The 22,274-nt window shown below is 36.2% G+C and overlaps 1 protein-coding gene across 1 annotated transcript; it reads left to right on the top strand.

The window, feature by feature from the left end:
• The first annotated feature begins 1,627 nt into the window (after positions 1 to 1,627).
• LOC107609833 (uncharacterized) lies at positions 1,628 to 4,161 on the top strand. Its single transcript, XM_088492825.1, has 4 exons — positions 1,628 to 1,826; positions 2,284 to 2,394; positions 3,883 to 3,939; positions 4,034 to 4,161. Exons 1-4 carry the CDS (start codon positions 1,628 to 1,630, stop codon positions 4,159 to 4,161), a joined length of 495 nt encoding a protein of 164 aa, XP_088348951.1.
• Positions 4,162 to 22,274: the final 18,113 nt, after the last annotated feature.

Below are 22,274 nucleotides of genomic sequence, written 5' to 3'. Positions count from 1 at the left end.
CGAGTTATACTTTGGTTCGTATTTATTCTTCTCCAATGTTCTGAATTGAAATAAACTCTCCTATTTATTTTCTTTTTCTCCTTATTTCGGTTGGAAGGGTTGAAGGAGATTTGAGTACTTCTCCACAAATGTCACTGCAAATTATGATCTAATGTATCTATTTGAATTTTTCTTATTTTATTTTATTTCAATTTCCAATTCTTTTCACACAAAATAAACCTTTTATGTTCGAGTTATGCTTTAGTTCTACTAGTACTCTTTTTTGTCAGATATCCTGGGTTAAAATAAACCCTATGTTTGTCTTCTTTTTCCTTTTTTTGTTGAAAGGGTTGAAGGAGATTTGAGTACTTCTTCACAAATACCACTGCAAACTATGATCTAATGTATCTATTTGAATTTTTCTTATTTTAGTTTATATCAATTTTCAATTTTTTCGCACAAAATAAATCTTTTACTTTCGAGTTATGCTTTAGTTCTACTAGTACTCTTTCTTGTCCAATATCCTGGGTTCAAATTAACCCCTGTTTATCTTCTTTCTCTCCTTTTTTTGTTGGAACACTACAGGAAAAAGCATTTTTTCGACGCCAAAAATCGACGGTTATTTCTGCCGTCAATATTTTTCGATAGCTTGCTGTCGATATTGCCAAAAAAATAATTTAAAAAAATATTAAAATCAATGGCCAGTTCGTTGATATTTGTATGAGGCATTAACTTTTTTTTTCTATTATCATCATATTATCGACGCACCGGAAGTTGAAAATACTTTTATTTTAAAATCGACAAATATGGCGTCTATTTTATTATTTAAAATATCGACAATGTTGCCGTCGATAAATTTTAACGGTTTAAATTGCTTTCTAAAATAAAATAAACGGTGTAGATTTAATATATAAAATAGACACTATAGATGTTGCTTTTTTATAAATTAAAATCGACAAATATATCGTCTATTTTATTATTTATAATATCGACCATGTTGTCGTCAATAAATTTTAACGGTCTAGATCACTTTCTAAAATGGAATAAACAGCGTAGATTTAATGTATAAAATAGATACTATAAGTGTTACTTTTTTATAAATTAAAATCGACAAATACGTCGTCGATTTTAATCACCAAAATCACATTTACCCGCGTCCACCTCCCGCGTCCAAAGTTCAGAAATGCAATTCCCCCAAATTCCCTCATTCCACCTTGTTCCGCACCACCTCCTTCTTCCGCGTCCACCTTCTTCCGAACCACCTCCTCCTTCTCCCTCTGCCGAAGCTTCCATGGCAGGTTGTGCCCTCGCCGGTGCAGCTGCAGGTTCTGGTCCCTCTGGACATGAAATGGTTCGTCGCCATCAGCGACTTTGGCGATAGAGCTATTACTTCTGCCTCTAGATCTGCATGCTTCAATTCATCAATTCACTACTAGGTATTCTTTAATTTCTTGTCTGGTCTTCTTGGTTGACTTCGCTTTCTCTTCACTACTGCTGGAATTGAATTAGGGTTTCGGTAACTGGAAGGAGCTGCTGCTGATGAAGACATCATCATGATTGATGAAATATGACTTCCCTAATCATGAGATGCATGATACAGAATTCTAAAACTAACAATTGAAATTATATACATACATACAATTGACATATGCTGTGTTTGCAATGTGCTGTGTTTGCAATGGTGAAGGCTGCATTTGATGCAATTGACTTTGGATTGCACAGTGGAACTCATCCTAGGCTTGGTGTTGTGGACCACATTTGTTTTCACCCCTTGGTTGGTGCTTCCTTGGATCAAGCAGCTACGGCTGCTCGCTCCTTGGCTACGAAAACAGGCTCTACCCTGCAAGGTTAGTTGCACTGGGAAATTTTCATATTTACCTCACTAATGTTATTTACAAACAGCCAATTATAAGAATATTATCATGTATTTTTTGCACTGCATATTAGAAATGATGACTATTGATTAAGTGTAGTTGCACAAACTTAGATTTAGGCAAATTTATTAGGTTGGTGTTAGTTTATGGAGTCTGTTATATATGGATTGTGGAAGGACTTATGGAGATTGTTATTTCATTGATAAGGGGTTGTTTAAAGTTTCACGTGAACAAAGTAAATTTTATCATACTATATTCTGGAGGATGCTCTGAAACATAAAACTGATCAATCACTGCACGGTGGATACTGAATTCATAAAATTGTAGCAATCCACTGTTTTTGCACCGGTTACGATGGGAAACTTCTTTCTAGTATGTTTAAATGTTGAAATTGACTGAAATTTTATGCAGTACATACTTTTCTATATAGAGCAGCACATGAAGAAGGGAGGACGCTTGATTCAATCCGAAGAACACTTGGTTATTTCAAGCCAAATGCCAATCAAAACAGATGGTCCTGCTCAAGTGACTCCAGCTAAAGGTGTAGTATATTTATATACATACATGTCTGAAAATTAATAATAAAAAAAAAATTAAAATTGGTACATATATTATAACATGTGAATTGCAGTGGCAGCTAGCAAGCACAACTGCACAAGTGTTGTGTGTTGCTTTCATTTTCCTTTGACTAGAATTGTGATGAAAATAGAATAACTTGGTGTAATTAGAAGTTGTTTGGTCTGATATAATTGAATTACAATTACAGATTCTGTTGTAACTAGCTAGTTTTGTAATCTTTCTATTCCATAGTTTATGAATGCATTGTTTTCAAATATAAAAAGGGATTCAAAAATCTGGTTTTGTAACCATTTTATAGCTTTTTCTGAAGTTTTAATAAAGTCACTCAAGGTAATTAAACTCATATATATAGTAGAGGAACACTTAGCTTAATTAAAGTTTATTGTTAATGTCATATGTCTAATTTCTAGAGTAGTTTATGTGTTCTGTCTTTGATCCTTCTTAGTTATTGCATTAATTGGACACCAAGCAATGTTATTTGATCTATCTTCGAGTGAAAAAGAAAAAGGGAAAATTGAAAAGGGACTTTTTTTTTAATTAAATAGTCTTTTTCTACTACCTTTTCTAAAAATATATAGGTTATTTTCATAGGGATTTTGATGAGGTAATTGTCCTATTCTAGGAATTCTTAAACGAGGGGCCCTTAACAAATATATATGGTAATTCATTTTATATATGCGTGCCAACCTAATCAAATATATATTATATTAAAACAAGGGCCATTAACAAACATTGTCTTTATATGTATGAATGTTACGTGCGTTTTAATATCAACAATTCAATACTACTGACAAAAAAGTACAGGGTTGGCTAAGCTAGCTACAATTGCTGTAGATTTACACGTGATATTTAATTTGATTATATATCCAAAACCAAAACAATGTGAAGGGAAGAGAACCCAAAGCCAATTTCATTGTGATGATCTTTCTTGTTTCTTTTCTGACATGCCACTTGATAAACAAAACAGTAGTTTAATTGTAGCAATGATGACCACATCCACTCATCAAGCAGTAGAGACCCCTGTTACCATTTTGCCTCAAATTTGTAGGGCATCACCACCATACCTTGCTCTTCTCACATTTGACCATCTCCTTTTTCTTCTCTTCCACCATTATTATTACTATCTAATCTCTATTCTTAATCTTAAAATGAAATATGTGGAGCCATAACTCTATTCTTCTCTTCCACCATACAGGAATTCGTAATCAGCAAAAAAGAACTATTTTCTATGTATTTTTAGAACTGTTTTTGTATATTTTAGAACTGTTTCCTAAAATATTTTCTATGTATTTTAGAACTGTTTTTGTGTCTCTGATATGCCTTCTCAAGGAAGAGCTATATTTGGCTTGAAAGATGGGCATGATATTGTAAAACTTCGTAGTGCAATTTATTCAACATATAAATCAAGTCATTGAAGAATTATATTATTATCTGATTGAAAAGTTTTCAGAAAAAATGCAGATTAAAACTCAAGCAGAGGACAAGGCTTCTCAGTCAATCTTTTTAGGTGAGGTCAGGGCTGCATTTAAGTGCAGCACATATATATACCATATATATTATGATAGATTTTTATACTAATCTCTAGATAATGAATTGTTTAGGACCAGAAGCCGAAGCTTGGACGCTTCCGTCATTTTTTCCTGCCAATTACAAATGCTGTGCTGATTTTCTGAAGTGGGTATTTATGATGATGCTGCAGATATTTGGAGGAGGTTCGTCGTCCTCGTAAACATTATGTGTATATGCAATTTAGTCGATTATTGTTTGAGCATATTTTACATATATAATATAATATATGTAATATATGCAATGTAGTTGATTACTTGTAGAATATATAATATAATAATATGTGTGACATCATTTTCTTTTAAAAAAAAAAGAAACTTGTTGTATATAGCTCAATTTTATTCAATACCAATTGTTATATATAATGATTCCTTCTTCTTCTTTTATTTTTTATTTATTTTTTTATTAACCATTATTATTTTATATTTAATACCTTGCTTTTTTTCATTTGGCAGAAAGAAATCCAACATATTTTGCTATATAAGCATAATTTCTATTACTAATTAGTGATTATAGTGTTTTTCTATTATATTATTTGGGTTTATTATTATTATTATTATTATTATTATTATCTACTTTAAATTAAAATAGACAAAAAAAATATAGACAAAAAATTTGCTGCTATTTAAATAATAAAATCGACGGCAACTGCGTCGATTTTATTGGATCAAATATTGACGCCATGGCCGTTGATTTTAGTAAGCATATTATAGACAAAAATCGACGAAAACTGTGTCGGTTTTATTGGATAAAATATCGACGTCTGCTTTGTCGATTTTAGTAAGCATATTATCGACGAAAATGGTGTCAATTTTATTGAATCAAATATCGACAGAAATGGCGTCGATTTTATATAATAATATCGACGGCAATGTTGTCGATTTTAGTAAGAATATAAAATCCATATTACAGACAGAAGAGATGTCGATTTTATTAAATTATTATCGACGGCTAGGCAAGCCGTCGATTTTATTAGCATTTTGAAAAATCGACAAGCTTAATAGCGACCACATCCGCCGTCTATTTTGTCGTCGAATTTTAATATTATCGACGGCTTAGTCGTCGATTTGGCCGTCGATTTTAACAATGTTTCTTGTAGTGGAAGGGTTGAAGGAGATTTTACTAATTCTCCAGAAATACCACCGTAAGCTATGATCTAATGTATGTATCTGAGTTTATTTTATTTTATTTTATTTTGATTTCTAATTTTTGTTCCGCATAAAATTAACCTTTTAATTTTGAGTTATGCTTCAGTTCTACTAGTACTCTTTCCTCTCCAATATTTGAGTTCAAATAAATTCTCTTATGTATCTTTTTTCTCCCATTTTCTTGGAAGGGTTGGATTACTAGAATCATCACAAGAATTGATGAGGCAAATAAAATGAACTTGTATCTTTCTTTGATGAATTTATTCTCTTATTATATAAAGTTGCTTTTTGTATAATTAGCCCTGCACGTATTAAAGGCTTTAAATTATCTTCAAAGCCTTAGGAAAGCCAATTAGTACTTTGTTTTTTGTCTGATTTAGTTTGAAGAGAATTGGAATTCTTCGGATAATAGAAAATTATACTTTTTTTGAATTGGCATCGACGTTGTGAATCAAATGTTAGAGTTTTATGTTATTTTTGGTGTTGTCAATGTATTTAATTTTGAATTTTATAATGCAGGTACTTAATAACGCCTTGGAATGGATAGTGATAGCGAAGAAAACTCAGACTTTTTGGGTTAATGGACTAATGGATGGAGTAGTGAGTCCGACGAGGAAGAGGTCTCTAAGGGATTAGAGTCACTGTCACGAGTGGTCAAGGAGAGTGAGCCGGTACAGAGAGTTGATGTATTTGGTGAAGGGGACGAGGGTGGCAGAGTGCCTTCATCGGAGTCACCAGGTGGTTCAGGCAGTCAAATAAGTGATGATGTGGACACTTCCATGCTTTCAACTGCGGCTGCATTGGTTGATGCTGAATTTCATGGGGTTGAAGAGGCTTATGCAAGATATGTTGAGTATGAAAAGGTGACTGAATTTGTTGTTTGAAAAGTGGATTCCATTAAAGATGATGAAGGCAATGTTGTGAGAAAATTTTTCTATTGCAATCGACGGGACATGCGGGGCGGATAGGAAGAGGGCACATAAGGTGGAGTGACGAACTGATTTCCTGCTAGTAAAGAATTTTTGCAAATAAATTCACGTTGTAAGTATAGTTTCTAAACCAGCAAAGAATCCTTTCATACAAAAGTTTTGGTTGTCACAAGTAACAAAACCCAATAAAATTTATAACCAAAGTATTTAAACCTCGGGTCGTCTCTCAAGGAATTGCAGGGAAGTATGATTTATTATTAGTTATGAAATTGTATATTTTTGGGTTTTTGAAATAGGGAACAAAGAGAATAAATTAGCAATAAAGTAAATTAATTACTAGAAAAACTCTTGGCAAGGTATGAGAACTGGAAATCCCATCCTAGTTATCCTTATCAGGTGTGATGATAATTGTTTATTGCTCCCACTTAGTTAACCCTTACTAAATAAAGGAAAGTCAAGTGGACCAATCAACTTGATTCCTCAAGTCCTAGTCAACTCTTAAGGAAAGACTAGCTTTAGAGGGATCCAAATCAACCAGCAAGCTTCAAATATTAATCAACAGCTGAGTTTGATAACTCAAGTGTCACCAATTACTCAACCAAAGCCAAGAGGAGAAAATCCAAATTATTTATATCATAAATTAAAGAAAGCAATCATAAATCTAAAATACCTCGAATTATATTAAATAAAGAAATCAATTCTAACATGGAAAAGTTCGTAAACCAAATTGAAAAGATAAATAACAATTAAAGTAATAGAATAAGTAAAAGTAGAAAATAAATTAAAGGAACATTGAACCTGGAATGAAGAGAAGTAGCCTATTCATAATAGAAATCCTAAATCCTAATCCTAATCCTAAATCCTAAGAGAGAGGAGAGAGCCTCTCTCTCTAAAAGCTACATCTAAAAACCTTAAATTATAAATTATGAATTATGAATGTTGAATGAATGATGAATGAATGATTTGATTCCTTTATTCTCCAGCCTCTATTCTGTGTTTCTGGGCTTGGATCTGGGCCAAAAAGGGGCCCAAAAATCGCTGAGGGCGTTTTTTGCAGATTCCTGCACGTGGTGTCTGTCACGCGTGCGCGTGGGTCACGCGTGCGCATCAGTTGGGAGTTTTACTCATCAGGCGTGCGCGTCAGTCATGCGTGTGCATCAATTGAAGATTTTCCTTTTCACGCGTACGCGTCAGTCATGCGTACGCGTCAGTTATGTTTCGCGCTAGTCACGCGTCTGCTTCGTTCACGCGTGCGCGTCGAGGCCATTTTGCGCTAGGCACGTGTCCGCGTCGTCCATGCGTACGCGTCGCTGCCATTTTCTTCAAAACTCCATTTTGTGCGTCCCTTCCATTTTTACGTGTTTCCTTTCTGTACTCTAAGCCATTCCTGTCCTATAAAGTCTGAAAATACTCAACACACGGATCACGACATCGAATGGTAATAAAGGATAATTAAAATAAATATTTTTAAGGCATAGGAAACATGTTTCACATTTATCACATAATAAGGAAGGAATTGCAAAACCATGCAAATTATATGAATAAGTGGGTGAAGAATTGATAAAAAACACTCAATTGAGCACAAGATAAATCATAAAATAGTGGTTTATCAACCTCCCCACACTTAAACATTAGCATGTCCTCATGCTTAGCTCAAGAGGAATAGAATAAGAGTGAATGTAGAATGGTAGAATCTTATGCAATGCAATCTATTCTAAATGCAAGCTACCTAAATGAATCATGCAATTCTAATTATTATCCACTAATATATATAAAGCTTACATGTGGTTAAATTGAGTCAAATTTTTCAAAGAATCATTTATGCACAACAAAGGACAAGCCATATTAAAATATGTTCACAATTGAATTGAGTTAACCACAAGATTTGACAAACTTGCAAGATAAGCAATAATAAAATATGGATATATGGAATTGAGCTATTGAACCCTCAGTGGATTTGTGTTTACTCTCTAATCGCTCAGTGTTTGGGGTTAATCACTCTATTCTTTTCTAGTCATGCTTTCTAAAACTTTATTCTTCATCTAACCAATCAACAAATATTGAATGTATACATACAAACATCATGAGGTCTTTTTCAAGGTTGTAATGGGCTAAGGTAAAGGTGAGGGCATATATAAGGCTAAGTGAGCTATAAATTGAATCTTTGATTAGTCTAAAATCTCACCTAACGTACACATACTCTATACAATTAAAATTATGCTTAGCTTCCCATAATTTTTCCACTTTCTTATCACATACTCATGCATCAAATTATTTTTAATTTTATCCTATGTGCATTGATTTTCTTCACTAAACTTATTCTTGGGATAATTTTGTCCCCTTTTTCATTTAACTAAAATAAATTTATATATATTTTATCTGAAACACAAATACAATATATCAATGCACATGGTATTTTAGTTATGCTGATTTCACATGAACATGCATCCAAATTCCAAATAATTTTGTCAATTGAATGTCTTTCTTATCATCCCACGTTCCCACATTTTCCCCACAATTAGTGGATGCACAATATCTATCTTAAGCTAACCAAGGATTCAACTTGGGATATTTTAATTTGTTTTTCTGCTTAAGGCTAGTGATGTGGTTATAGAGCAAAATAAATGGGGATTAAAAGGCTCAAGGTGGCTAACAAGGGTAACGTGAAAGGTAGGCTTATTTGGGATAAGTGAGGAAAAATTCAAATGATGGCCTCAATCATATGCGGGTATGTATCTACATTCTATATTGGACATTGATGAGCGGATATTGTATATGCTTTTTGGGGGTATTTTCATATAGTTTTTAGTAGAATCTAGCTACTTTTTAGTATATTTTTATTAGTTTTTGTGCAAAAATCACATTTCTGGACTTTACTATGAGTTTGTGTATTTTTTTGTGATTTCAGGTATTTTCTGGCTGAAATTGAGGGACCTGAGCAAAAATCTGATTCAAAGGTTGACAAAGGACTGTAGATGCTGTTGGATTCTGACCTCCCTACACTCGAAATGGATATTTTGGAGCTACAGAAGCCCAATTGCACGCTCTCAATTGCATTGAAAAGTAGACATCCAGGACTTTCCGGCAATATATAATAGTCCATACTTTGCCCAAGTTTTGACGACGCAAATTGGCGTTTAACGCCAAGTCTTTACCCTATTCCGGCGTTAAACGCCAGAAACAGGTTGCAAACCAGTGTTAAACGCCAGAAACAGGCTACAACCTGGCGTTTAACTCCAAAAAAAGTCTCTACACATAAAAGCTTCAATGCTCAGCCCAAGCACACACCAAGTGGGCCCCAGAAGTGGATTTCTGCACTATCTATCTTAGTTTACTCAATTTCTGTAAACCTAGGTCACTAGCTTAGTATAAAAACTACTTTTAGAGATTTGTTTTACACCTCATGACACTTTCACGTTTTACATTGTATCTCTACGGCATGAGTCTCTAAACTCCATGATTGGGGGTAAGGAGCTCTGCCGTGTTTCGATGAATTAATGCAATTACTACTGTTTTTCATTCAATCACGCTTGTTTCTATTCTAAGATATTCACTCACACTTCACCCTGATGAATGTGATGATCAGTGACACTCATCATCATTCTCACCTATGAATGCGTGCCTGACAACCACCTCCATTCTATCTACACTAGCTTGAGTGTGTATCTCTTAGTCTCCTGGTTCATGATCAGAGTCTTCGTGGTATAGGCTAGAATTATTGGCGGCCATTCCTGAGATCCGAAAAGTCTAAACCTTGTCTGTGGTATTCCGAGTAGGATCTGGGAAGGGATGACTGTGACGAGCTTCAAACTCGTGAGTGTTGCGCGTAGTGACAGACGCAAAAGAATCAATGGATTCTATTCCAACATGAATGAGAACCGACAGATGATTAGCCATGCGGTGACAGCGTATTTGGACCATTTTCACTAAGAGGATAGATGGTAGCCATTGACAACGGTGATCCACCAACATACAGCTTGCCATGGAAGGAGACCTGCGTGCGTGAAGAAGAAGACAGTAGGAAAGCAGAGATTCAGAAGACAGAGCATCTCCAAAACCTCAATCTATTCTCCATTACTACATACAAGTATTATTTATTTTATGTTAATTACTTTTCATAAACCCAACCATTTTTATTATTAATTTCCTGACTAAGAATTACAAAATAACCATAGCTTACTTCAAGCCGACAATCTTCGTGGGATCGACCCTTACTCACGTAAGGTATTACTTGGACGACCCAGTGCACTTGCTGATTAGTGGTACGAGTTGTGAAAAGTGTGATTTAAAATTCGTGCACCAAGTTTTTGGCGCCGTTGCTGGGGATTGTTCGAGTTTGGACAACAGACGGTTTATTTTGTTTTTTAGATTAGGAAAATTTTATTTTTTTTGTTTAGAGTCACTAAAATTGCGTCTTCTATTATTGTTTTTGGTTGAAATTTTTTCAGAATCCTTATTTTCTTTTTCATTTTTTTTCAAAACTTTTTATAAACTAATAATTGAGTTTTTCTGTTTGAGTTTAATTTCATATTTTAAGTTTGGTGTCAATTGCATGATTTTATTTTTCTTTCATTTTTTTTTGAATTATTAGTGCTCAGAATATAAAAATTTTTAAGTTTGGTGTCCTTTGTGTTTCTGTCTTCTTAAAAGTTTTTCAGAAGTTATTCTTAGAGTTTACCGTGATATTCAAAGTTTTTCTGTTTGTTTCCCTTGTTTTGATCTAAAAATTTAAGTTTGGTGTCATTTTTACTATTTTTTTCTTTCTTCATTAAATTCAAAAATATCTTTTCTCTTTATTTTAATTAATTTTCGAATTCTCCTTTAAAAATTCAGATTTTTATTTTAAAACTTTCTATTCTATCTTATCTTAGTTTTGAAATTTCAAAATTCAAAATCTTTTTCAAAAATCATATCCAAAGTTTTTTTTTCAAATCTTCTTAATTAAGTAATTATTTTTGTTTTCAAATTTATTTTTCTCTTAGTTTTCGAAATTTATATTTTAATTTCTAATTATTTTATTTTATCTTATTATTTTTATTTATTTTTAATTGTTCGGTTTGTTTCTACCTAAATAAAATACAAACAAAAAAATAGTTTATTTGCAATTCATTTCAATTTCCTTTTCTCCATCATGGACATAAGTGGAAATGAACAGTCCAGAAGGACTCTGGGGACATATGCTAACCCCATTACTGCTGCATATGGGAGTAACATCTATATACCTTCCATCAAAGCAAGTAGTTTTGAGCTAAATCCTTAGCTCATTGTCATGGTGCAGCAAAATTGCCAGTATTCCGGTCTTCCATAGGAAGAACCTACTGAGTTTCTGGCACAGTTCTTGCAAATTGCTGACACAGTGCGTGACAAGGAGGTAGATCAGGATGTATACAGGCTGTTACTGTTTTCGTTTGCTGTAAAAGATCAAGCTAAAAGGTGGTTAAATAACCAACCCACAGCAAGCATAAGAACATGGAAACAGTTATCAGACAAATTCCTGAATCAATATTTCCCTCCAAAAAGGATGACACAGCTAAGGCTGGACATCCAAGGCTTTAAACAAGAGGATGATGAATCCCTTTATAATGCCTGGGAGAGGTACAGAGGGATGCTAAGGAAATGCCCCTCTGAAATATTTTCAGAGTGGGTGCAATTAGACATCTTCTACTATGGGCTTACAGAAAAGGCTCAGATATCTCTAGACCACTCAGCTGGTGGATCTATAAACATGAGAAAGACTATTGAAGAGGCTCAAGAGCTTATTGATATAGTTGCTAGAAATTAGCATCTGTACATAAGTAATGGGTCCTCCATGAAAGAAGAAGCTGAGGCAGTATCAACTGACTTTAGTCCTCAGGAACAAGTTGTTGAACTCAATCAGCAACTATCTTCTATAACAAGGCAGTTAGTAGAATTTAAGGAGATGTGGCAAGAAACCAAAAATGCTAACAAGGATATGGAATCACAATTGAATCAGACAAAACAGCAGTTATCAAAACAGATAACAGAGGAGTGCCAAGCAGTTCAATTAAGAAGTGGAAAAATATTAAATACCTCAACCCAAAGCAGCAGAAAGCCAAGAAAAGAACAGTTGATAGAGGATGAGCAACCTGCTACCCAAAATCCCTCTGAGGACAGTAAGAGCCCAAAGAGGAATAAGTCTGGCATTCAAACGCCAGAAAAGGGTGAAAAATTGGCGTTAAACGCCCAATCCATGTTCAGTTCTGGCGTTCAAATGCCAGAAAAGGGTAGGAATCTGGCGTTAAACGCCCAATCCATTCCAGTTCTGGCATTCAAACGCCAGTGAGGGATCAGACACCTGCAAGTGCTGATAATGACGCCCTCAAGAAGGCTTCTCAACCTGCCTCTGTAGAAAATAAACCTGCAGCAACTAAGGTTGAAGAATATAAAGCCAAAATGCCTTATCTTCAGAAACTCCGCCAAGCGGAACAGAATAAACAATTTGCCCACTTTGTAGACTATATCAGGACTCTTGAAATAAAGATTCCGTTTGCAGAGGCACTTGAGCAAATACCCTCTTATGCTAAGTTCATGTAAGAGATCTTAAGTCATAAGAAGGATTAGAGAGAAACAGAAAAAGTTTCTCTCACTGAAGAATGCAGTGCAGTCATCCTAACAAGCTTACCAGAAAAGCTTAAGGATCCCGGAAGCTTTATGATACCATGCACATTAGAGGGTACTTGTACCAAGACACCCCTATGTGACCTTGGGGCAAGTATCAATCTAATCCCTGCATCCACTATCAGAAATCTTGGCTTGACTGAAGAGGTCAAACCAACCCAAATATGTCTTCAACTTGCTGATGGCTCCATTAAATACCCATCAGGCATAATTGAGGACATGATTGTCAAGGTTGGGCCATTTGCCTTTCCCACTGACTTTGTAGTGCTGGAGATGGAGGAGCACAAGAGTGCAACTCTCATTCTAGGAAGACCCTTCCTAGCAACTGGACGAACCCTCATTGATGTCCAAAAAGGGGAAGTGACCTTGAGAGTCAATGAGGATGAGTTTAGGCTAAATTCTGTTGAGGCAATGAAGCATCCAGACACATCAAAAGACTGCATGCGTGTTGATATTATTGACTCCCTGGTAGAGGAGATCAACATGGCTAAGAGTCTCGAATTAGAGCTAGAAGACATCTTTAAAGATGTTCAGCCTGATTTGGAGGAATCAGAGGAAATAAAAGAGCCCCTGAAAATTCCTCAGGAAGAGGAAAAACCTCCTAAACCCGAGCTCAAACCACTACCACCATCCCTGAAATATGCATTTCTGGGAGAAGGTGACACTTTTTCGGTGATCATAAGCTCTGCTTTAAATCCATAGGAAGAGAAAGCACTACTTCAAGTGCTAAGGACACACAAGACAGCTCTTGGGTGGTCCATAAGCGATCTTAAGGGCATCAGCCCAGCAAGATGCATGCACAAGATCCTATTGGAGGACGATGCTAAGCCAGTGGTTCAACCACAAAGGCGGCTAAATCTAGCCATGAAGGAGGTGGTGCAGAAAGAGGTCACCAAGTTACTAGAGGCTGGGATTATTTATCCTATTTCTGATAGCCCCTGGGTGAGTCCTGTCCAAGTTGTCCCCAAGAAGGGAGGCATGACAGTAGTTCATAATAAAAAGAATGAACTGGTTCCTACAAGAACAGTTACAGGGTGGCGTATGTGTATTGGTTATAGAAGGCTCAATACAGCCACCAGGAAGGATCACTTTCCTTTACCATTCATAGACCAGATGCTAGAGAGACTAGCATGTCATGAATATTACTGCTTTTTGGATGGCTATTCAGGTTACAACCAAATTACAGTAGATCCTCAGGACCAAGAGAAAACAGCATTCACATGTCCTTTTGGAGTGTTTGCCTACAGAAGGTTGCCTTTTGGTCTGTGCAATGCACCTGCAACCTTTCAGAGGTGCATGCTCTCTATCTTCTCTGATATGGTAGAGAAATTTCTGGAAGTCTTCATGGATGACTTTTCAGTATTTGGAGACTCATTCAGCTCCTGCCTTGACCATTTAGCACTTGTTCTGAAAAGATGCCAAGAGACCAACCTAGTTTTAAACTGGGAAAAATGTCACTTTATGGTGACTGAAGGAATTGTCCTTGGGCATAAAATTTCAAACAAGGGAATAGAGGTGGATCAAGCTAAAGTGGAAGTAATTGAAAAATTACCACCCCCTGCCAATGTTAAGGCAATCAGAAGCTTTCTGGGGCATGCAGGATTCTCTAGGAGGTTTATAAAGGATTTTTCAAAAATTGCAAAATCTCTGAGCAATCTGCTAACTGCTGACACACCATTTGTGATTGACACAGAGTGTCAGCAGGCATTTGAAACTCTGAAAGCTAAGCTGGTCACAGCACCAGTTATTTCTGCACCAGACTGGACATTACCATTCGAACTAATGTGTGATGCCAGTGACTATGCCATTGGTGTAGTATTGGGACAGAGGCATAACAAGCTTCTGTATGTCATTTATTATGCTAGCCGTGTTTTAAATGATACCCAAAAAAATTACACAACCACAGAAAAAGAATTGCTTGCAGTGGTTTATGCCATTGACAAGTTTAGATCATACTTAGTAGGATCAAAAGTAATTGTGTACACTGACCATGCTGCTCTTAAATATCTACTCACAAAGCAGGATTCTAAACCCAGGCTCATAAGATGGGTGTTGCTTCTGTAAGAGTTTGATATAGAAATAAGAGACAGAAAAGGGACAGACAACCAAGTGGCTGATCATCTGTCCCGGATAGAACCAGTAGAAGGGACGTCCTTTCCCTCTATTGAGATCTCTGAAACCTTTCCAGATGAGCAATTGTTTGCCATTCAGGAAACACCATGGTTTGTAGACATTGCAAACTATAAAGCTGCAAGATTCATACCCAAGGAGTACAGCAGGCAACAAACAAAAAAATTAATTACTGATGCAAAGTACTACTTGTGGGATGAACCATATCTCTTTAAGAGATGTGCAGACGGAATAATCCATAGATGTGTGCCTAGAGAAGAAGCACAGAAGATCCAATGGCATTGCCATAGATCACAATATGGAGGATATTTCGGAGGTGAGCGAACAGCCACCAAGGTTCTCCAAGGAGGCTTCTACTGGCCTACTCTCTATAGAGACTCCCGAGAGTTCGTACGAAACTGTGACAGTTTCCAGAGAGCTGGTAATCTGCCTCATGGTTACGCCATGCCTCAGCAAGGGATCTTAGAGATTGAGTTGTTTGATGTATGGGGTATTGACTTCATGGGGCCTTTCCCACCATCATACTCAAACACCTATATTCTGGTGGCAGTTGACTATGTATCCAAATGGGTAGAGGCCATTGCAACACCCACTAATGATACTAAGACAGTGCTGAAGTTCCTCTAGAAACATATCTTCAGCATGTTTGGTGTCCCTAAAGCACTAATCAGTAATGGGGGCACTCACTTCTGCAATAAATAGCTTTACTCTACTATGGTTAGATATGGAATTAGCCACAAAGTAGCAACTCCGTATCATCCACAGACAAATGGGCAGGCTGAAGTCTCTAATAGAGAACTAAAAAGAATCCTGGAACGAACTGTAATTACCCGTAGAAGGGATTGGGCAAGAAGCTTGGATGAGGCTCTATGGGCATACATAACAGCATTCAAGACTCCTATAGGGACCTCTCCATACCAGCTTGTGTATGGTAAGGCCTGTCATTTGCCTGGGGAACTGGAACACAAGGCCTACTGGGCAACCAGATTCCTAAATCTTGATGCCAAGTTAGCTGGAGAGAAAAGATTGCTCCAGCTGAATGAGCTAGAGGAATTCAGGCTCAATGCTTTCGAAAATACTAAGATTTACAAAGAGAAAGAAAAAAGGTGGCATGATAAGAAATTGTCACCCAGAGTCTTTGAACCTGGACAAAAGGTTCTGCTGTTCAACTCTAGGCTCAGATTATTCCCCGGAAAACTGAAATCCCGGTGGAAAGGACCATATGTAATTACAAGTGTATCACCATATGGCTATGTGGAGCTTTAAGACATTGATTCTAATAAGAAGTTCATTGTTAATGGACAGAGAATCAAGCATTATCTTGAAGGCAATATTGAGCAAGAATGCTCAAAGCTGAGGCTAGATTAAAAGCTCAGCAAGGTCCAGCTAAAGACAATAAAGAAGCGCTTGCTGGGAGGCAACCCAGCCATTAGCAATGTTTATTTTGCAAATAATAATTATATGAGTTTTATATAAATTATCTTTAAGAATGATTAACAATTGCAGGCGTTCACAGAGTTACATAAGAATTCAGAGCATAAAGCAGAGAAAGGGAGTTCACTGGCACAAAAACACCAGTAAAGGGAAGTTTGGGCGTTAAACGCCCAAAAGAAGCATCTACTGGGCATTTAACGCCAGTAAAGATACCTTTCTGGGCGTTAAACGCCAGAATTGCAGCATCCTAGGCGTTTAGAAAAAAATCCCAGTGACAAAGGATTTCTGGCGTTTAACGCCGCCAGGGTACCTGGCTGGGCGTTAAATGCCCAAAACAAGCAACAACTAGGCGTTTAACGCCAGAAGTGTGGAGGGGAGGAAGTTTGTTTTTCACTTCAATTTTCCTCAAATTTTCATATTTCCATCCATGATTTTTTGCATGAACATGTTACAAATTCTCCTTTTTCAATTTCAATTTCAAATTATTTCAAGCTTAAAAAATCTTTCTTCATTCTTCTTCAACTTCTTTTCAAATCTTTTTCAAAACTCATCTATCTTTTTAAATTCTTTTCAAATCATCATACTATCTTTTCAAAAAGTATATTTATCTTTTTCAAATCTCTCTCCTATCTTTTCAATTTTAAAACTATATCTTTTGCATATCATAATTATCTTTTTACGAATCATATCTTCTAGCATATCTTTTTCAAAATTTTTGAACCCACCCCCTCCTCTTTAAATTCACATTCGGCCACCCCTCTCCTCCACAATTCGAATTTGTCTCTCCTTCTATTCCTCTCCTTTCCTTTCTTTTGCTTGAGGACAAGCAAACCTCTAAGTTTGGTGTGCTTTTCGTGATCACTGAGCTAAGACTCACTAAGATCATGGCTCCTAAAGAAAAATAAACCACTTTAAGAGGCAAGAAAGAGAATATTCCAAAACCACTTTGGAATCAAGAGAGGTTCTTAACCAAAGAACATGCAGACTATTACTAAAAAATAATGGGTCTAAGATTAGTGATCCCGGAAGTTAAATTCGATCTCAAGGAAGATGAATATCCGGAGATCCAAGAGTAGATTCAAAACAGAGGTTGGGAAATTCTGGCTAATCCTGAGACAAAGGTGGGTAGAAACATGGTTCAGGAATTCTACGCAAATCTATGGCAAACAGATAAGCAGAGATTAACTGGAGCCACCTTCTATACCTTTCGAACCTTGGTCAGAGGGAAGATTATGTACTTCCACCAGGACAAAATAAGAGAGGTCTTCAAGCTACCTCAACTACAAGATGATTCATAATCCTTTAATAGGAGAATGGTGAGATTTGATAAGCGCTTAGACCAAGTTCTAGAGGACATATGCATCTCTGGAACCAAGTGGATAACCAATGCAAAGGGTGTCCCAAATCAACTCAAGAGAGGAGATCTCAAACCAATTGCTAGAGGCTGGCTGGACTTCATTGGACGTTCTATACTGTCCACCAACAACCGCTCTGAAGTCACTGTCAAAAGAGCAGTGATGATCCACTACATTATGCTGGGAAACGAAGTGGAGATCCATCATCTGATTTCTTGTGAGCTCTACACAATTGCAAAAAAGAACTCCACTGACGCCAAATTGGCTTACCCAAACCTAATATCTCTGCTATGTAAAGATGCTGGGGTGAAGATGGGAGTGGATGAGTATATCCCAGTCGAGCAACCAATCACCAAAAAGTTTATGGAAGGACAAAAAGTGTAGGATAACTCCATCAAAAGGAAGGCACAGGAGTTCCTCCCAGAAATCCCTCAGATTGATTACTGGACCCGCCTAGAAACATCTGTCACCAAGTTGCAAGAAGCTATGGATCAACTAAAGGAACAAGAGGAGCAGGGGCGTGAGCTACAGGAGCTGAAGCGCCAAAAGCTATCTCTTGAAGGGCCAAGCACCCCATAGACTAAAGGAGCATCCATCTCCCAAAATAAAGGTTGTTGAGTCCTAATCTTAGTCTTAACTCTGTGATAACTTTTACTATCAGAAGAAATCTACCTTAGAAGTTATATGAGTAGTAGTGATTAGTATCTTTATTTTATTTTTATTCCCCAAATAAGTTATAATTTATCTTTCTTATCATCATTGAACATGAATAAAATAGTAGATTTTTAGAATAAGAAGGCAATTTTATTTTCGAGTTCTTAATAAGAAAAATTCAAATTATTTATATGTGGTGGCAATACTTTTTGTTTTCTGAATGAATGCTTGAACAGTGCATATGTCTTTTGAATTTGTTGTTTATGAATGTTAAAATTGTTGTCTCTTGAAGAATGATGAAAAAGAGAAATGTTATTGATAATCTGAAAAATCATGAAATTGATTCTTGAAGCAAGAAAAAGCAGTGAAAAAAAAAGGAGAAAGCAGAAAAAGCTAGTAACCCTTTAAAACAAAAGGCAAGGGTAATGAAAAAGGATCCAAGGCTTTGAGCATTAATGGATAGAAGGGCCCAAAGGAATAAAATTCTGGCCTAAGCGGCTAAACCAAGCTGTCCCTAACCGTGTGCTTGTGGCGTGAAGGTGTCAAGTGAAAAACTTGAGACTGAGCGGTTAAAGTCGTGGTCCAAAGCAAAAAGAGTGTGCTTAAGAACTCTGGACACCTCCAATTGGGGACTTTAGCAAATCTAATTCACAATCTAAAAAGGTTCACCCAGTTATGTGTCTGTGGCATTTATGTATTCGGTGGTAATATTGGAAAACAAAGTGCTTAGGGCCACGGCCAAGACTCATAAAATAGCTGTGTTCAAGAATCAACATACTAAACTAGGAGAATCAATAACACTATCTGAATTCTGAGTTCCAATAGATGCCAATCATTCTGAACTTTAAAGGATAAAGGGAGGTGCCAAAACTATTCGAAAGCAAAACGCTACTAGCCCCGCTCATCTAATGAGAATTTGAGCTTCATATGAAACTCTGAGATGTTATTGCCCCTTGATTTTCTTTCTATTCTATTTTATTTATCTAGTTGCTTGAGGACAAGTAACAGTTTAAGTTTGGTGTTGTGATGAGCGGATATTGTATACGCTTTTTGGGGGTATTTTCATATAGTTTTTAGTAGAATCTAGCTACTTTTTAGTATATTTTTATTAGTTTTTGTGCAAAAATTACATTTCTGGACTTTACTATGAGTTTGTGAATTTTTCTATGATTTCAGGTATTTTCTGGCTGAAATTGAGGGACCTGAGCAAAAATTTGATTCAGAGGCAGAAAAAGGACTGCAGATGCTGTTGGATTCTGACCTCCCTGCACTCAAAATGGATTTTCTGGAGCTACAGAAGCCCAATTGATGCGCTCTCAATTGTGTTGGAAAGTAGACATCAAGGGCTTTCCATCAATATATAATAGTCCATACTTTGCCCAAGTTTTGACAACGCAAATTGGCATTTAACGCCAAGTCTTTACCCTATTCTGGCGTTAAACGCCAGAAACAGGTTGCAAACCAGTGTTAAACGCCAGAAACAGGCTACAACCTGGCGTTTAACTCCAAAAAAAGTCTCTACACATGAAAACTTCAATGCTCAGCCCAAGCACACACCAAGTGGGCCCCGGAAGTGGATTTCTGCACTTTCTATCTTAGTTTACTCAATTTCTATAAACCTAGGTCACTAGCTTAGTATAAAAACTACTTTTAGAGATTTGTTTTGCACCTCATGACACTTTCACATTTTACATTGTATCTCTACGGCATGAGTCTCTAAACTCCATGATTGGGGGTAAGGAGCTCTGCTGTGTTTCGATGAATTAATGCAATTACTACTGTTTTTCATTCAATCGCGCTTATTTCTATTCTAAGATATTTGCTCACACTTCACCCTGATGAATGTGATGATCCGTGACACTCATCATCATTCTCACCTATGAACGCGTGCCTGACAACCACCTCTGTTCTATCTGCACTAGCTTGAGTGTGTATCTCTTAGTCTCCTGGTTCATGATCAGAGTCTTCGTGGTATAGGCTAGAATTATTGGCGGCCATTCCTGAGATCCGGAAAGTCTAAACCTTGTCTGTGGTATTCCGAGTAGGATCTGGGAAGGGATGACTGTGACGAACTTCAAACTCGTGAGTGTTGGGCGTAGTGACAGACGCAAAAGAATCAATGGATTCTATTCCAACATGAATGAGAACCGATAGATGATTAGCCGTGCAGTGACAGCGCATTTGGACCATTTTCACTGAGAGGATGGATGGTAGCCATTGACAACGGTGATCCACCAACATACAGCTTGCCATGGAAGGAGACCTGCATGCGTGAAGAAGAAGACAGTAGGAAAGCAGAGATTCAGAAGACAGAGCATCTCCAAAACCTCAATCTATTCTTCATTACTGCATACAAGTTTTATTTATTTTATGTTAATTACCTTTCATAAACCCAACCATTTTTGTTATTAATTTCCTGACTAAGAATTATAAAATAACCATAGCTTGCTTCAAGCCGACAATCTCCGTGGGATCGACCCTTACTCACGTAAGGTATTACTTGGACGACCCAGTGCACTTGCTGGTTAGTGGTATGAGTTGTGAAAAGTGTGATTTACAATTCGTGCACCAGACATATAGATTGAAACAAAGTAAAGATTACAAGCATAGAAAAGAAGGGCAAAACACACAGGAATGAAATTTATGGTTGAATGTAACTATACAATTAAGCTCAAAAACTCATGGTTTGTGTGTTCTTTGGCTCAAAAACCATATATCAGTTATGTATGTCATACAAGTAGAAATCAAGAGTTTCCATTATTCTCAATGTGAATCTTTGAATGGCTCTTATAAAAATAAGTAATTTCTTTGAAAAGTGTTGTCAATTTACCAACATCTATTGCTATATATATATATACAATGTGTGGATTGTTGTGATTCTGAAAAACTAAAGTTTCTAGTTTACTCTTTATTTTTAATTAAACCAAATTATTATATGCTAAAAGGGTAAACTTGTAACATCCCAATTTTTTGAATCAAGTCATTTTTTTAATAACTAATTAATTAATTAAAATGGTAATGATTTAAGATTTGAATTTAAAATTTAAACATATGAAAGCACTAGTGGTAGTAAATCTCTAACCGACAGTAAACAACCTTTTAAAACGTAGTCATAACTAATTCTACATTTATTAGATTTGAATGATATTTTGTTATATGAAAAGATAAGAATACTAGCTCTATTCCTTAAGTTCAGTATAAAAACAAATTCAAATTAAATTAGATAGATAAATCGGTTACGAGTTCAGAGTAGAAAATCGCGCTATTATCAGCCAGCCTGATATACTAACAGTATTTCAAGAATATCTCAAGCTGTGGTTATCCTATTTACTTCATTTAAGATTCGTTTTAAAGATAATTAAATTTTCTATAACTTTTTTTCTAATAGCTAATTCTACATTCCAAACGTAGAAAATGTTATAGGGCTCACAAAGTGACGATTCAGATTGAAGATTTCACCCAAATGCCTCCTAACATAATCTGCACATACTGAGAGCTATTTGATCCTTCCTTTCTCATTCTATTCCCTTTTTCTATACAAAAAATTCTAGTATACACAAAGTCTAGCCATAAAACAAGTCTCTCTTCACTAACAAAGCGCATCTATTTGCATCGAAATACCTAGCGGAACTTCACTCGAGGTAGGGGGTTTTGTGCTAATTTGTATATGTCGTATCTTAAATATTTTTGAACATATATGTTAGCATTGCATGTCATGATATAATGTCTCTTTTCTTCATACGCATTATGCATTATAATAAAAATCTTATGTGCATAAAGAACTGAGGGAATGATCCTTCGGTAAGGGAAGATGACCCCCAAAGACAAGATAATCGAGATGATCCTTCGATAAGGGAAGGTGATCGGCAAACTTTTGGAAACCTTCGGTAAGGGAAGGAGACTCCCATCAATTTTATATAATAAGATATCTTTGTTGATGTAACTCTTTTCTTGTGTATGTCTAAATAACCTTGATTGTAAATTAAA

The sequence above is a fragment of the Arachis ipaensis genome, chromosome B7, assembly GCF_059453495.1.
Source record: "Arachis ipaensis isolate K30076 ecotype BB chromosome B7, ASM5945349v1, whole genome shotgun sequence".
Classification (NCBI taxonomy): Eukaryota; Viridiplantae; Streptophyta; class Magnoliopsida; order Fabales; family Fabaceae; genus Arachis; species Arachis ipaensis.
This window is presented reverse-complemented; position numbering and strand designations above follow the sequence as displayed.

What these genes read in the sequence shown, in the direction of transcription:
- LOC107609833 (XM_088492825.1), top strand. Translation starts at nt 1,628, where the DNA reads ATGCTGTGTTTGCAATGTGCTGTGTTTGCAATGGTGAAGGCTGCATTT. An exon ending in AACAGGCTCTACCCTGCAAG is followed by an intron (nt 1,827 to 2,283) that starts GTTAGTTGCACT and finishes TTTTCTATATAG; the next exon opens with AGCAGCACATGAAGAAGGGA. An exon ending in TCAAGTGACTCCAGCTAAAG is followed by an intron (nt 2,395 to 3,882) that starts GTGTAGTATATT and finishes AAAAGTTTTCAG; the next exon opens with AAAAAATGCAGATTAAAACT.